This window comes from Benincasa hispida, chromosome 6 (genome assembly GCF_009727055.1).
Source record: "Benincasa hispida cultivar B227 chromosome 6, ASM972705v1, whole genome shotgun sequence".
Taxonomy (NCBI): domain Eukaryota; kingdom Viridiplantae; phylum Streptophyta; class Magnoliopsida; order Cucurbitales; family Cucurbitaceae; genus Benincasa; species Benincasa hispida.
The window spans coordinates 49,021,183-49,038,549 of NC_052354.1; the positions used below are offsets into that span (position 1 = coordinate 49,021,183).

The 17,367-nt window shown below is 35.4% G+C and overlaps 1 protein-coding gene across 1 annotated transcript; it reads right to left on the reverse strand.

Annotated features, from left to right (window-relative positions):
• Positions 1 to 224: 224 nt before the first annotated feature.
• On the reverse strand, positions 225 to 16,521 carry LOC120079770 (WD repeat-containing protein 48). The gene is made up of 19 exons (XM_039034146.1): positions 16,364 to 16,521; positions 15,476 to 15,585; positions 13,748 to 13,903; positions 13,406 to 13,471; positions 13,216 to 13,305; positions 12,742 to 13,047; positions 12,531 to 12,628; positions 11,861 to 11,896; positions 11,495 to 11,615; positions 11,117 to 11,353; positions 10,591 to 10,686; positions 10,416 to 10,481; positions 10,120 to 10,158; positions 9,897 to 10,031; positions 9,120 to 9,481; positions 4,980 to 5,073; positions 2,388 to 2,561; positions 1,494 to 1,605; positions 225 to 740 (listed from the first exon to the last, which is right to left on the reverse strand). The coding sequence occupies exons 2-18, from the start codon at positions 15,572 to 15,574 to the stop codon at positions 1,507 to 1,509; spliced, it is 2,274 nt and encodes a 757-aa protein (XP_038890074.1). The 5' UTR covers positions 15,575 to 15,585; positions 16,364 to 16,521; the 3' UTR covers positions 225 to 740; positions 1,494 to 1,506.
• Between the last annotated feature and the right edge of the window lie 846 nt (positions 16,522 to 17,367).

Genomic DNA, 17,367 nt, shown 5'->3' on the forward strand with positions numbered 1-17,367 from the left:
TCTACATTGTTCAGAGATTTGTTTACTGTAATAAAGAAACTTATCATTTTGGTTTAAGAGTTCATATCTCAAAATTCAGATACGTATTAAATCAATATTATAGGTTAAATAGGTACAATCACTAAAATCCATGTAGCCAAAATAAGAACTAGAGGAACAATGGCATTCAAGATACATAATCCAATAAGTTAATGCAGGAGAAAAACAGCAGAACTAGGGCAAAATTTTCAACTGAAAATAAAAGAGCTTCGTTCCAGCAGAAGAGCGCAAAGAGAGACCTCCTTTTATTTATGAATAAATAAATAAAAACAAAAATAACCTTCACAACTTGGTTTTCTAAGACTAAAGTATGTAAGCCACCATTCAAATCTACACAGCTTTCCACATCATTACTCTAAACTTAGTCCCTCCCACCAAATTTTCCATATTGCTGATTTCTCCTCCAAAATCAAAAAAATATCTCCATGTCATAATAACCCAACCCAAGGCTCCTCTCTACTGCAGTATTTTGTAAAAACTTACACCTTGCAGGCAAAAGATGAAGATCGAAAAATCTATAGCGCCTGCGGTTTCACCTTCCAAATGATGACCAGAAAATTCTCGGCAGGTTCGAGAAACAATGCGGAATTGAGAAATGGGTTGATGATGTTCAGATTTGCAATGCCTGGATTAAACGCTTTCATTCATATCAAGCACCCCAAAATGAAGCAGCATTCCCAGTTTCCTCACAAAAGAATCATCTACATAAACGTTAACAGGACCAAAAAAAAGGTCAAGAAGCTTAGCCACGGTGATGCATTGTAGAATTTTTTTTTTCCCCTCCAATCTTTCGAGGACCCGTTTGATAATGTGCATGTCAATCTTCTGTTTTTTTCAAAAGAAAATTCTTGTATCTTATTTCTTGTTTATGGTTTTCATACTTGCAAACTATTTGAAAACATTCCCATTTTCTTTTCTTTTCTTTTCTTTTCTTTTCTTTTCTTTTTTACCATAAGCGACCACAAAACTCACAATAAAATTATTTATCAAAATTAAATCCTCTTCATAAAAATTTTGATAAAATTAACGTCATTAAATTATTGCTTCACTAACATATTTAAACACGTCAACATGCAACTTGAATAGCTACACATTAAATTCAACTCGTCCATTATTAAAATCCAACCCACAACGAAATCCATTTCTTCCAAGTTGTGTACATCCACATGATTAAATACGTTAATAAAACAATAATTTGACAAGACATAAGATTTTTGTTAATAAATTTTAAATATTTTTTCCCTAAAAGAAAAACCCATAATTTTCAGGGGTAGAATTGAAATTTTTAGAACGCCATAGTTCAAATTGAGAATTACCTGAAAAATTACGGACTACAAGGAATATTTATTAGAGAGAGAGAGAGAAACCAACTTTCATTGCAAAACAATATTTTTGCCTATTCAGAACTTTCATGAGGAAGAAAATTCCATGCACAATACAAGAGCGATACTAACCTATTGCATGCGTTCACCTGCCTTGAACCACTCTGTAATTGAGAACCAAATCCTCTGGCTTCTTCCAGATGTAATTCCTAACTGTGGCTAAACTCATATCAGGAGACAAGACCTGTATGTAACCAAAAATAAATAAATAAATATAAATAAAACAGAGATCGTGTGTAAGAAGAGCTGCTAAATGTAACACCAAAAAAATACAAACCAAAGATGCGAAGATACTTAGATACATAACAGCAAAAATGAACTTCAGCACCCACATTCATCCAGAAAGGTGAGAAACAAAGGTAAGATTGACTAGACTAGAAGCAAAATTTTATCTAGTTTTAACCAGAGACACAAATTCATTCATTCTGCACTTCAGAAAGACACAATTTTCTTTTGATTAAAAACAAAGGATGAATATGCAAAATAAACAAAGCAGATGATTATGAAAGAAACTTGGCGGCCAAACAATTCAGATGAGATTATTATGAAAGAAACTCAGTGGCCTACACCATTTCGATTCAAATTCAGTTACCAGAGTATTTTAATAGTGTAAAGTAAGGTTTAAATTGGAAGGGCTTTAATTTTCCAGCATAGTTCTTTGTTTGTCGTTGTTTGTCTATGGTTTAGTTTGACTTATTTTCATTGCTTTCGGTATCTTTGTAATCTGATCATTAGTCTCTTTTCATTATTTCAATGAAAAGTTGCATTTTCTTTTTTAGAAAAATGGTGTAAAGTAAGTTAGAAAAATTGGAAAATGAAACAAAACGGTAATTATATTTCAACCTGAGTTAAATAAGAAACGTCTAATACAACTCAGTACCACAACTCTTTTGAGTGCCTGAACGCCTAGCAAAGAGGCTACATTGTTATCCTTCCACACGGACGAGACAATGTACTTTCATTTACCTGATTATTGCATAAGATTTCTATAGAAGGCTTAAGCTTTTGCCAAGGCTTTAAACCAGACCGAAATGATCCATCTCCAACTGTCGAAGAGAGTCCAGGACCAAAAGGAACATCTGGAGTTGCATTATCCAATGGCTTGTCAAGAACCATCTTCTCTATGACATAATTTACAACCTACATTATTAAAAGGCAAATGGATTCAACATCAAATTCAATCAACCTGAAATTATAACACAATTATCATATTTCAAATTCTCCAACAAACGTAAACTAAATTTCAGCCACAAGTAATCAAGTGCACTAGAAATTACACAGTAGATTGTCAGGTGACTGGATGCGACTCGTTGGTAATCCTGTAGCAGACTAACGCAAAAGACTAGGTCCTGATATAAGTGATAAATTACACAGGGTTGGCAGACATTTTTTTTTTTTTTTTTTTGGAGAAGGAAACAAGACTTTTCAAGCCACGCCCACCTCCAAGCACAACATAGTAAGAGGGTTGGGTTGGGTATAAAAATCCCTTTCTGCCAATAAATTATCCATCTGGATGACCCAACGAAAAATCTATCTAATCTGTGAATCTTTTGGTACCACATGATATAAAATTTGTACCAATTACAAGATCCTAATAGGAACTAGTATTGAATTTATTGTGTGCAATTTTGTACGCAAATTTGATGTCAATGGCAGAAAAAAAATAGTTGCATCGACCCATTCATCTAAAAGTTTCTCCATTGTTCGGATATGGTACTTATCTTCAATGGATGCCAAATTATGAGCTTATTCGTCCATGCAAAAAAAAAAAAAAAAAGGCTCGCCGAAGATGGTCATAAAAAAAATAATAATAAATAATGTGTTTTTGTTTTTTCGTATGTATTCACTCTCTTCTTAAATCTACTTTAATCTAACTTAAAATAAGTATTATAACAACTAATTGGACATTATCATAAAGAAATAAATAAAAATAATGTATCTTCAACGTATCCGTATCTTAGTTTTTTAGAAATTGGCATATCACCATATCCTATACCCATATCAGTGTCTGTGCTTCTTAGACAGCCTATCACATCAAAACATCCTGCTACCTTTCTAGACCTAGCAATAGCAACCCCTATCCTATAGAATCCAAATTGGGTTCAAATATGATAATTACTATTGTTCAAGTTCTTTAGTTGACTGAATTTGTATCTTCAAGGGTTGCATTCTTACGCCTATCCACTAGGCCATGTCCATTTTCCAGATTAGCCCATTGGGTTGGCTGCGGCCTAAAGCTCAGCCTTAGCTTCAACGTTTAGCCTACTCAAAAATTGAATCTCAAGGATGAACTCAAATATCTGCTGGGTGGTGTCGCAACTACTCAAATTGACAGCATCAATCCTTCACAGAGTATCATGTAGAAAAGCAAGAAATTTCTCATGTGTAGTATTGAAATGAGTCGCCCGTAAGCCTCATAGAAGAAATTTCCAAAATTCTTCCCAACTTTAAATCAGATGGGGTCTTGTAACTGCTTCCAATTTCTCCAAAGCAATTGATTAACTATGAAGTGCTGTTTGACTTAATACCACTAGCCATTGGAATTCCCCCTTCGAAATTGATTATTCAGTTTTCATATCTATTTCCTGTATATTGACACACCGTTTGATCTAATGCTGTTACTACTAGTTCTTCTGCTACTCCGAAATTTGGTTCTTCCACCAGCGCTCTTCCCAATTCTCTCTCATTTTCTCTACAAATAGAAGAATCTCTTCTGGTCTCCTCATCCCTCCCAATTCTATTCACCATTTCCACCTTCTTCTTCAACTTGTTGAACTTTGTATTCTTGGAAAGCTCATGCCACCGCCCCTAGAACTCTTGACATCGGTCTCCTATCGAACCTCACTTTTCTTTTCTTTGTTTGATATTTGTTTATGTGATAGAATCAAGCAAATAGCATGCAGACTAGTTGATGAGTGAAAAGTAAATTAACTCCAGAAACCAAATAATATAGTAAACTGCCTCTCCCCTCGGTAATTTTCAACCAGATATTACAGTTACCTAAAAAAGACGACAAAAAAATATACACGTTGAAACTGTCGATCTGGGGTTCAACCTTAGAAATCCTCTTTATAACTATAACTTGACCTCTTTTTATAAAATCAATTAGCAATCCCTACTGGAATTTTCTGCCGGGATGGAAGTTTGTCTTTCCTTCTATTTTTGTTCTCAACATTTCATATAATTAATGAAATGTTGTTATTTTATGATATTTAAATAATTTTTCTCTGGGTGATTTGTTGACAAAGAGGAAAGAGAAAAAGACTTGAGAGAATATAAAACTAGATTACCCTATTGGTCTACCTCAGTGTACTTCAGATTTTAAGTATAAAGGGTGAAAGACTATTAGAATATACATACTTTTCACAAGGAGAAGTGCTCGCAAATATTTGAGTGAGTATTATTTGCTGATGTGATGATAATGAAATGCAATGCAATGTGTTTCTTCTAAAGAGAAAATACTCGTGCAAAGCCACCAATGTAGCATAAAAGTAGTAGTAGTAATAATAATAATAATAATAATAATAATTTAATTATTTACTTAATTAGAAAACTGACCTTATGCACTCTCAGAATACGAGGAGCGCTTAGTTTTCCTTGTGTTAGGATCTGAATGGAGGAACCTTCACAAGGATGTAGATAAAAGCTGCACCTGCAGGGAGTATTTTAAATTAACACATCAGCAAGGAAACATCGGATGGATTTATCTCAACTAACACAATAGATATTTCTTTACATCTTAATCACTCTAACCCTACTAATAAGCTTGAAAACCACACCCAGCGTATGCCATACAAGAAATACTGAAAGATGTAGCACTAAAGGAAGACCTTGGTTCGATATAGCCAAAAACAATGCATTCTTCAAATTCATCGATATGAGTCACCTAGCCACCTTTTTATCAACTCAGTATGCCAACAGATTTTGGATGGAGATATTATCCTCCTTTTGATGGCATACTGCACTCCCCAATGACATCATCAGTCTCCTCTCATATACTCTCGATGGCCATCCATTCATTAAAGAGAAAAGAGTCATGTGGATGCACTTGATTCATGCCTTTTTACGGATTACATGGAAGGAGAGGAACAACTGCATATTCAACAAGGGAAGCTCTTTTGATAGTTTTTTTGAAATCATTGTATATCATGCCATCACTTGGTGCAAATGCAGATCTTTCTACAGATCATAGAATCTATCTTCACTATTAACCAATTGGAAAGATCTTTTGTGACTCCATTTGGTTTGGCTTCGGCCTTTTTTTTTTTTGTAAATTTCATTCAACAATGAAATTTGTTACTTAACCCAAAAGAAAAAAAAAAGGGAAAAAGGGAAAAGGTGGGGGCAGAATTGAATCTTGCAGAGAGAAATTGGTGGGATCCTCTTCTTTGGAGGAATCTTTCCCGGACCTATTCCTTGTATCATAGAGGAAAGATGACACGGAGGTAGGGTGTTGGAATATAGAGAATAACAATTAGGACCTTGGCTTCAGAAAGGTAATCATGAATAGAGAATTTGAAAGCGATGGCAACAATTGATACTTAAGAGCTAGGTGATGTTGCGGACAAAACACTGTGCTCCCTTTAGATATCAAGGGTTTTCCCAACAAGATTCACCTTTATAAAGCTGACAGAAACAAGCTAAAAGCTGAATACCCCCATGGTCACAATTCGATATGGAAGTTTAGTGTCCCAAAGCTTAGTCTTGAAGTTTTATAAAATCTTAAATAAAGCATGAAAATTAGAACCTTTCTCCTTCCTCCTGCAGCTTGTGTTTGAGGGAAAAAGAAAACATAGAGCATCGCTCTAAACATAAATAGAACAAGGGATCAAACCTCACTTTATAGAGTCTCTATTCCACCCCTCTAAACATCCCACTATTCCGTCATCCTATAAACCCACAAGGCTGCCAAAATCCTAGCAAGCCATATAAAGCAACCCTTCTCTCGACGAGGTGGATTAGGAAGAGAACTTACTCAATAATATCACTAGTGTTCTTGTGTCGAGCATGCAAGAAACCAAGCGGTCCAGGGAAATAAATATAACAGTAGAAACTCGCAAATCACCAATGCCAAAGAATATGCTGGATCTTCCTAAACCTTCACAAACAAAGAAAATTAGATAGAATGGCCAAACAAACTTGCCAAGTAAAGAAACCTACTTTCCTAGGGATCTATCAACAATGCAGGTTGTGTTTGAGGGAAAAAGAAAACATAGAGCATCGCTCTAAAACATAAATAAACAAGGGATCAAAACCTCAACTAGGGTCTCTTCCACCCCTCTAAACATCCCACTATTCCGTCATCCATAAAACCCACAAGGCTTGCACACATCCTAGCAAGCCATATTAAGCAACCCTTCTCTCGACGAGGTGGATTGAGGAGGAAACTACTCAATAATATCACTAGTGTTCTTTGTGTCGAGCATGCAAGAAACCAAGCGTCCAGGGAAAAAAATACAGTAGAACTCGCAAATCACACATGCCAAAGAATATGGTCTGGATCTTCCTAAACCTTCCAACAAAGAAATATAGTAGAATGGCCAAACAAACTTGCCAAGTAAAGAACCTTAACTTTCCTAGGGATCTTATCACAATGCAGCTTTGTGTTTTGAGGGAAAAAGAAAACATAGAGCATCGCTCTAAACATAAATAGAACAAGGATCAAACCTCACTAGGGTCTCTTTCCACCCCTCTAAACATCCCACTATTCCGTCATCCATAAAACCCACAAGGCTGCACACATCCTAGCAAGCCGATATAAAGCAACCTTTCTCTACGAGGTGATTGAGGAGGAACTACCTAATAATATCACTAGTGTTCTTTGTGTACGAGCATGCAAGAAACCAAAGCGGTCCAGGGAAAAAATACTAGTAGAACTTGCAAATCACAATGTCCAAAGAATATGATCTGAGATCTTCCTAAACCTTCCAACAAAGAATATAGTAGAATGGACTCCAAACTACTTGCCAAGTTAAAACCTTAAGCTGTTCCTATGGGTATGTTTTATACACAATGCAGACTTTTTTTGAGTGGAGTAAAGAAAAAAGATAGCAGCATCGCCTCTAAACATATAAAATAGAACAAGGGGATTCAAACCTCATCTGGGTGTCTCTTTCTTCACTCCCTCTAAAAACGAGTCCCATTTCCGTCATCCATAATAACCACAAAGGCTGCCACACATCCTAGCAAGCCATATAAAGCAACCCTTCTCTCGACGAGGTGGATTGAGAGGGACTACCAGATAATATCCACTAGTTCTTGTGTCGAGCATTGCGAAGAAGAACCAAAGCGTCCCAGGGAAAAAAAATACCATAGTAGAACTCGCAAATCACAATGCCAAAGAATATGGTCTGGATCTTCCTAAACCTTCCAACAAAGAATATAGTAGAATGGCCAAACAAACTTGCCAAGTAAAGAACCTTACTTTCCTAGGGATCTTATCCTATCCTCCTACCGAAAAGACCAATGCTCCTTGGAGAGAAGGATCAACCAGACTACGAAAAAAACGACTTACTAGAGGATCTCTCCAAAGAATTGAGACTCCAAACCCTCAGATCCCATCTCCCACGCAAGGAATGACCCACAAGCAGAGAAAGAAGAGATGTCATATTCGTTGCTTTCCTATTGAAACAAAGTAACCAAACCCGAAAGAAAAAGAATAGGTGCTCCTAACACACTAAGAAGTAAAAAACAAAATGACTTTTTTAGGGAAGACAGATGATAAAGACAAGGAAACAAAGAGTTAAGAAGCCTCTCCCCGACGCAATGATCTTCCAAAAAGTATGTTTCCTTCCCTTTCCCCAACACACGATGAACCAAATGAACAAAAGAATGGAGCTCTTTATAGATATCCTTCCACAAGTTCCGGTGAGTGCCTTTAACCCCCTCCAAAGGTCCTACAAAATGAGGAATCAATCAATCAATGATTGTAGTTTTGTCTCAACCCATTTCTTCTTTTCGCCTTCACTGGGTTTCAGCATGCTTTGTTTGATAGGAAGACATGAGATATTGTGGACCTTTCTTTGCTTGAGGAGTTTTGTTGTATTCTAAGGAGAAGGGACGTTTGTGTTTGGAATCCTAGTGCATCCAAAAGGTTCTCGTATAAATTCTTTGTTATTTGTTTGGTTAATCCTTTCTCCCTTAAGTGATTCAACCTTTACCTCATTGTGAAAGGTAAACATCCCTAGGAAGGTTAAGCTTTTTGTTTGGCAAGTCTCCACGGGACTATTAAGGTGTTAGACCACAACTTTGGCAGATTTGGGAAGAGAGAAATTTGAATATCTTCTCAGATAACTTCTCAAATGTAAGATTTTTTGCCGTGTGTTCATGTACAGCATTCGCCATCCACCTGGAGTGGCAACCATAAATCTTTCTTTTTTACGATTGGCAACCACAAATCTTTATGTAATATGTCCATTATTCTGTTTTTATAAAAATATTCCCATTATTCTTATTGACCTACAAGGGAGCTTATTTTTTAATACGCCTCCCTCTTAGTCTTAGGGATTCCTCATCCTGCACGCCGAAAGGCTTTCTCTTTTAACTTCTCTTCATGATTGACTGGGCGGCGGCATAAATTTCGTAAGTATGCACTATAATCTGTTTTTTTATTTATATAAAATAAAATAATAATAAAAAGAAAGAAAGAAAGAAAGAAAGAAGTGTGTAGGAAGGTGAGCATTGAATTTGGAAATGTACTTGGTATTTTCTCTTGGAGGTAGACGGTTATTCAAAACGCAGTCCAAACACCACCATGGAAAGTCTTTCTCATCTTCCGTTCCATCCAATTCAGTAATCTTCCTTCTCCAGGGACCACCTTGCAAACCTTCCGTAATGATTGAAGGGGGAGAAACTGTTGAAAATTCAAATGGAGGATAGACCATGGAGTCATTTTCGGCATTGCTATCTGCTTCAAGCCTTGAATGGGAAAGACTTCTTGCACTAATATCCTTCCCAGAAAGAACTTCTCCATTAGCCGAAGCTTGTGACCCAAATCTTTGTTTTCTTTTGGCTAACCAATGAGCCATGAGTCCTTTAAGGGTTTCTCGAGCTAGATTAACCTGAAAATTAAAAATAAAAAAATTCAGTACTTGAAGATAGTTGAATAATATCCTATGGGAAGATGAAAAACGCTCAAGCTATCAATTGATTACTCCTTCCATCAATCATGATTCAACTTCAGTAACCGAGAACAGTTTTTTAACTCACCATTCATAGTCAAATGTCTTAGCACCTTTGACATGATGACTGATGAGATAGTCATGAAACTACATAATATCCAATGTCTCAGGCAAGATACTTGAAGGGTACTAAATACATTATCACTTAATCGATTCCAAAGATCCTTTAATACATCCCGTCCTTGGTTTGCTCTCTCTCTTTTTTTTTTCCTTTGTTAATTTCATTAACAAGAAACGATATTGTTCTATGACTACAAATGTTATATAAGTATTAAATAGAGAGCTCCAAGGCCACCTTATCATCCTCCGGTTTTCCTGTAATATTGAGGTCTGCTGAATACATCTCTGCAGAAAAGCACTGGGGAGTGTCCAGATGAACTGACAAACTCCCAAGCCTGGTATCCACAGTAAACCATGCAGGAATGCTCACCTGGAGTCGTGTCAAATTCAAAGTATCACTGTCCATCCAACAAAAATGGTAAAATTATAATACAAGTAATGTATAAAAGAAATCTTACCATCTCGAATAACTCTTCCTTTTTCTCTTCATATGAGACCTAAAATGTTTAATTAAAACCAAAAAAAAAAATGCAATGTTATCGAAATTAACATTTGACTAAAGCATTTTAGATGTCACTTTGTTTCACAGAGGAATTTCACTCCTCATGTTCCAATCAAGACTTCCCCACCACGCCAACACCACCCCCCCCCCCCCCCTTTCAATGACCATTGACCACATCAAGCATTGATTTGTGTTATTGGCAATTCAATTAATTTTAGCAAAGTCATAACGGACAAGAATGACTAATGCAACCTTTCCATAATCTTCAATTACAATGCCCCTGGTAACCTCCCATAGCTTCACTGAACCTGCAGCATCCTGTAATGGAAAATCACATCAAATTTCAGGTACCGTCCATCATACGAATAGAGAGGAGAAAAAGGCATATATGCCTGTAGAGAGTTCTCCATTTAAGTAATACAATTACCTTTGTCAGGATATGCCTCCTATTATTTAAAATTTCATGCTGAACAATTGCCGGAGCTCCAGAAATGGTGAAGGTTGGTTCTTTATATACAGGAACCTATAAAACAATTTAAGAAAATCATTTACCTCATTTTTCCCAAGTCCAAGAATCATAATAAAAACTATCATTGAAATTATAAATATTAAACACAAGCACGCACACCAGAACTACAAAAAAACCGTAGAATTTAGTGGAAAGTTAGTGGAAGACCAGAACACATATGTAACCTTTTCTTTACAACAAACAAAAAATTTCATTGATATGACGGAAAAAAGGCCAAAACCCCACAAAACCCAGAGAAATTACAAAAGCGCTGTTCAACTGACAACCATAAAAGACAAGTTGTGTCTAAAAAAAATAATATCCAAATACCAAAGTACAACGAAACAAGAAATGAGTACATACACAACTTAGTCATTAGGAAAAATGAGATAGCAAAACCTTGAATAAATGTAATCAGGTAAAAATAACTAAAAGAATTACTCACAGGCGTAGATCCTTCTAAGGAAGCTCTTGCCCTAGAAAATGATAGATTTCCAGCTAAGAATGAACCACCCCTTTCGAAAACCTTCTGAGGGTTACGCCCTTCAGCTGGCCATCTATGGATAGAAGAATCTGTAGTTGCAACCCATATATTCTCATCATGTATTGCCAGTTGTTGAATGGGATATTCCCCTGTGCAAAGCAAAAGACTCTCTCTCGTCGACAAGTCTGTTACATACAACTGAACATAAACAGAAATGGTCAATAAAGATAAAACTAAACATAAGAATCAATTTTTAAAAAAGAAAGAAGAAGAGGAAGGGAAAAAAAAAATGAGAGGAAAGATGGAAAGAAAGAAAAATCTAACAGAATGGGGACTTACAGAGAGGTCTCTACCACCACTATAAACATGGCTAAATGATGGTGTGCTTACTAGTGCCCAAACAGAATCAGTATGTACTGCATAGGAATGCACACATCGTTGTTGACCAAGATCCCAAAGTCTGCAAGGAGAGAATTACCGGCTTCATATTATAATGCTTGAAATATTTTCATTTTTTTCTTATAAGAAACATCAGAAAGACAGACTTCCTCTCAAAAAAAATTTTAAAAAAATAAAAAATAAAAAATAGAGAACAACCTGACGGGCCAGGGAAATGCTTGAAATAATTTTATGAGAGAAGGAAAACACAACATTGATTCGAGTTACATAAACATTACAATAAATGAAGTGGCAAGATTCATCTACCTGATCATAGAATCAGAAGATCCTGATAGGCAGAACCTGCAGCCATGAAAATACTATTATAATTCCAAAAAAATAAAAATAATATGGACAAAGCAACAAGAGTGATACAATTGCAAAAGATAGCTCCAAGAGGAGAGAGAAAGGGGTGGTTTCCAGCAGTTTGCTCAAGCTCTTTTTCAGAAGTCATCAGTTAAGTAGCAAATATTTAAGTTCGTATGCATTGAAAACCACTATTTAATAGGAACTTGTGAATTTAGAAAGAAAAATAATGATCATTTTCCTGAAAAAGAAAAGTCACCTATTTTCATAAATATATATATATAAGAAGAAGAAGAAGAAGAAAGAAAGATAAGTCACCCATGAATGATGAAACATAAGAAAAACAACACTGCCAAACACGTTTTCATTGATTTTTTATATTGGAAAACATTCTTAAACACAACTCCCTACAACAACCCGAAAATAATAGAACCATGATACAATGCGCAGTTTGGAACTTCACTTTCTAATAGAGATATGAATAATGTGATGACTTGACATATAGACACTTCCGAGAAATTTATGGAACCACTTTCAAGGAATGGAACTTACTGTCATGACAACTAGGTTTTAGTAAAACACCAGGAAAAAAAATTGTCCAAAGAGAAAAGAAAGACTCCAGATAACCAACCTGCCAGTTGAGTCCAAAAGTAGAGCCCTAATATTATCCGTATGTCCTCTTAACTTCATAGTCTTCGAACCAGTTCTTGGATCCCAAACACGAACAACCTAGCAGAAGTGAGAAGAAACAGCTAACTTTAACTGACAGTAAAGTCCAATTTGCAAGCTTGGGATAATTAAATATGTCAACCAAACAAGTGTGTGCAGGAGTCAGAATATGCCTTTTCAGTTCCACCAGAGACGAGAAGCGTCCCGCTGTCATTCATTGCTAACGCATAAACTGATTCCTTATGGCCTTTTGCAGCAATTGGAACATAACCATGAGACTGATTTGCGTGTGTAGAAATGTTGTTACTAGAGCTGATAGTGCGTAAACTTGTAACTGGAAGTGAATTTCCAGAAGCAATGATACCATTTGAACACTCATCATCAGTTGCATCATTTGACTTCGAACTTGGAGCATATGCAGCCTCCAAATCCCATATGAAAACCTCCCCTCCAAGACCTCCCGATGCAACAACATTGCTCTATTATGCATGATACTACGATAGGATCAGAAAACAACCCACATAAAATAAAATACTAGTCCCAAACAACATGACAAAATCCAACAAACTCACTACAGGCTTTCACATACAGCAATCTTTTCATCAGGGGATACCACAAGGTTTACACAAGTTTGGCAAAGAAATTACATTTTTTTCTGCTGCAGCAAGACAAGTCACATAGTCAGAATGCTGACGCAGAGTCTTAATGCAACCTCCATCAGATAAGCAATTCCACGTCTAGCATAGGACAAAACAATATATCAAAATAATTCAATCAAACCATTAACAGCATGACAGGAGATGGAAAATAGAATGAAGAATATCGAAACCAAGAAACCTTCACAGTGCCATCTGAAGAACAAGAAACAAGCCTATTATTGCCTACAAGGACCGCATCATTAACCTGAAAAGTAGGAAAAGTGCTGTTGTTAAGTTAATCTTTTAGATGCAATACCTTCTCTTATGTTATTTCATTATCACTTTTTATCTTGAATTACTATTTCCAGTATCACCAACAATTCCTTCTCAATCTGAAATAATACCTAGTCTTATCCCAAAAAAAAAGACTTAGATGCTATATAGAAACCAAAAAAGGCATCAAAGCACTATGAGTCCACAATAAACTATTATTAAGAACAGAGAAACCTATGGGAGAAAGGAAAACGTAAAATAGAAATACCCAATCCACATGAGACTCAAAGGTGGCGGAGCAGGAGGCTACATCTTCAGCTAGTGACCATCTTTTCAATGTACCATCACGGCTCCCAGTAAAAAGGTAATCACAGCCATCAATAGAAGACTTCGGCACAGCCAAGCAATTTATACCAGCAGAATGCTACATAAATTGAAAGATACAAAACCTGTAAGACTAAGTGTGCAATGCATTTGGATTATAGTTCTATGGATCTAATTACCTTTCATGCTATTTATTGGTGTTAATGTCAACACCCATTTTCGGAATATAGTCTTTCTTCTTTAATTGTTAATTGGAAGGCTCTTTTGTAATACAACTCTAGGTGTTTGGAGTTTTACTCCTTTATTTCATTCATCATTTCACTTCTCAAAAAGAAATTAAAAAAAAGGGAGTGCAATGCAATTACATTTTAGTTTAGATGAATATAGACTCAAAAGAATCTAAACTAAAGCAAATAGCATATCTAAAGGAAAAGTGTAGATTATGAACCATGAAAAAGTTAACTCCAGTGCTATACAAAGAGCCTTGAAGCACACACATACATGTGCCTTCCAGTGAAGCCCTAAATTGAAAAGCCGAGCTTCATTAACTAGAAAAATAATAATAAGTTTAACTAAACGTAAATGCAAAAACACTTGCCTTTAGGGTTTTTGCTTCTTTAAAATGAAAAATAACTAACTGTTGGTTGTACATATGTTGATGTGTTGTAAAATAATTAAAGATTTTATTTTATTCTTAATAGGATACTTTCCTTTTATTCTCCTATATAAGAAGGCTTTGTATCTCATGATTATACAGTGGAATACAAAATATTTGATTCCTTTCATGCTAAGATTAACCATAAACATAAGAAACCTTGCGTTTATGATTTTTTTTCCTTCTTTATATAATTTGCTAACCCTAAAAGCAAAAATTCTTCTAAAGAAGCCCTTGCCCTAGAACTTCACCCCTTCTTTGCACCTCCTACTTAAGCTACAGAAAGTTATTGCACTTCAGTGCACCTTGAACTCTAAAAAACACTGTATAGCTCAACTTAATTACCTTATCCTTTATTATATATATAAAAATATATGGAAAAGGAATAAGAATAGAGATCTCTGGAGGAACATAATCAGATACTAGGCATGATAGCTCTCTCATAAGCTCCTTCTCAGACTAAAAGTAAATAAACAAATGTAAACTACAAGCTCATATGCAAATGTAAACTACAAGCTCATATGTAATAGTAAACTCAAATAAGAAACATATTACAGAACCAGAAGCCTTCATGGGAAATAATTGAAGCATTGAATAAAAAGATCGCATTTCCCTCAGTTTCCAAGCCATCTTTGTTAAATTTACATGAAGGATTGCATAAGAAGTTCCAGTTAATTTATGAACTCGTGTCAAATGCAAAAGTTAGATATATCATGTAGCATAAGAAAAGGACATAGACAAGGGCTTGATGCTCCACAAGAAGGCAAATTTCATGTATAGGTTTTTCAAATTTTGGTACTGTATATGCATACAAAAGCATGACATGTCAATAAATATCCTCATGAGAGCTTCACAAATTGATGTCCAATTAATGTACATTTAGTCCCATTTTCAAATAGTGGTTCTTATCACGACGATGATAAAGGCCTGAAATCAATCGGTATGCAAAAAGGAAATATGATTTTGATACAGTAATAAAATTTAAAAACCCAAAAAAAAAAAGAGGAAAAACATTACCTTACTATCATTGGCGTCACTCAAGACATACGTCAACCTCTTCTCCTTGCGGGGGCGAGAAGAATTGGATGTATTCCCTGCACTACCCACTCGGTGCATTGCAGAGCTCACTAAAAACACATAAAACAAACAATTAACTGGCAAGGTACTATGGCAATACAAACATCCAGCATCATAACACAGCAAACCAAAACTTAAATGTCCAATAGGAAACTATTTCTTCATCACTTAATATGCTATAACATGTACTTCACCAACTAGTATACCGATCATTATAAATATCATTTAAAGCATTAAAATGAAAAACCCAATCACCTTCAGAAAGTTAATGTTGGATTCAAAATAACATATGCGGTATCAAGAGGGAAAACTTCCTCTGAACTTATTTGAGCTTCAAAACAATCTTAAAATAAGGAATCATAAATGAAAAACCAAATTCCCAACCGCTGCCAAAGATTATATGGCAGCGGGCTTCTCTAATAGATTTCCAATAAACATCCCGAACTAACCAAGAACAATTTCAAATTCCAATACCACACCAAAGCTACAGAACAAATCACCAAAAACTAAACCAGACCCATTAGAGTTCTCAAACACCCAAATAAGCCAAGGAGGACAAAACTAAAATAGAAAAGAAAAAAGCACAAAAAGCCCACATAATTGATCTTCGCAAAACACAGCAATCAGATCACAGAAGTGAAATTTGAGGCCTATGAGCAACTAAATTCAGACTAACTCCACAACACGGAATTCAGAAAACAAAAATCAGACCAAAATAAATGTACGTATGATGATATCGACGAACACCCACCGAAAAAGAAAGGGAGAGAGAGAAGAAAATCAGACTTAAGAGCACGAAAATTACGGTAGATGAAACGAAAGCCTAACCTTCAGAATTGAATTAGAAGCTGTATTCAACGATTCTGGGTTTCGTCCTTCTTGTTCCACTACGGAAGTTGCAAAATATTTTTAGAAAGAGAAAATCCCGTTGAAGAGAGAGAGAGAACTATGAACTGGGCTCTCTCTGTTTCGATTTTATTGTGGCCTAGTCTTTGACTCGGTTTTTGGGATTGATCGAGGGTAAAATTGTTACACAAAAAACAGATAAAACTATGCAAAATCGACGCGCTCGATAATAGAGATAATCTGTACTCGCGATCCTAGCCCTAGATTGTTCGTATGGGGCCGGCCTCTGAGCACAAATCAACGGCACTGGTATACTGTACACTGAACCAGGCGGAATTACAAATTCACCCCTACATTTCTAACAATCTCCGTATTGTTTTTTAAAGACCACTAGTTTGATGCTTGCACGTGGTTGCAGAGAACTTAATTATAAAATTTTAATACTACGACACTAATTTATGATTAAGAGGGATTTATTTGTTAGAACTTAATTATAAAATTTTAAAACTACAACGCTGATTTATGAATACGAGGGATTTATTTTTTAAATAAGTCACAAAATAAATTTATAAAAATGTTGGAAGTTAATTGAGGAAAAATAATAGTTATTTTAATTGAGAATAAAATGTAATATATAAAAATATATAAATTAAACATTTATACTTTTAAAAACATTGTGATAACTACCATCTTAGTAAAATAATATTGTTTTATTTTAATCAGGATGGTTTTATTCCCTTCTTAATTTCGAAGTTTGATATGAACAAAAATATTATTATTGTGACGCCTCAAAGTTTTTAAAAAAAAGGGAAGGAAAAGAAAAGAAAATCGTTAGTTAATTTGGGAAAAGGAAGAAGGAATTAGGGTAAGATTGGAGACCTCGGGCTGCGTGTAAAGAAAAAAATGATTTTTTTTTCTTTTTTTCTTCTTCTTCCTTCTCTAGCCGCGTGCCTCTTCGCCGATCGTTGCTTTCCTTCTTCTCCGTC

Coding starts and splice junctions, on each gene's coding strand:
- LOC120079770 (XM_039034146.1), bottom strand. CDS start 15,574: ATGCACCGAGTGGGTAGTGCAGGGAATACATCCAATTCTTCTCGCCCC. Junction 13,048..13,215: donor TTGCTGCAGCAGAAAAAAAT/GTAATTTCTTTG, acceptor CATGCATAATAG/AGCAATGTTGTTGCATCGGG. Junction 11,354..11,494: donor GTGGTGGTAGAGACCTCTCT/GTAAGTCCCCAT, acceptor GTTTATGTTCAG/TTGTATGTAACAGACTTGTC.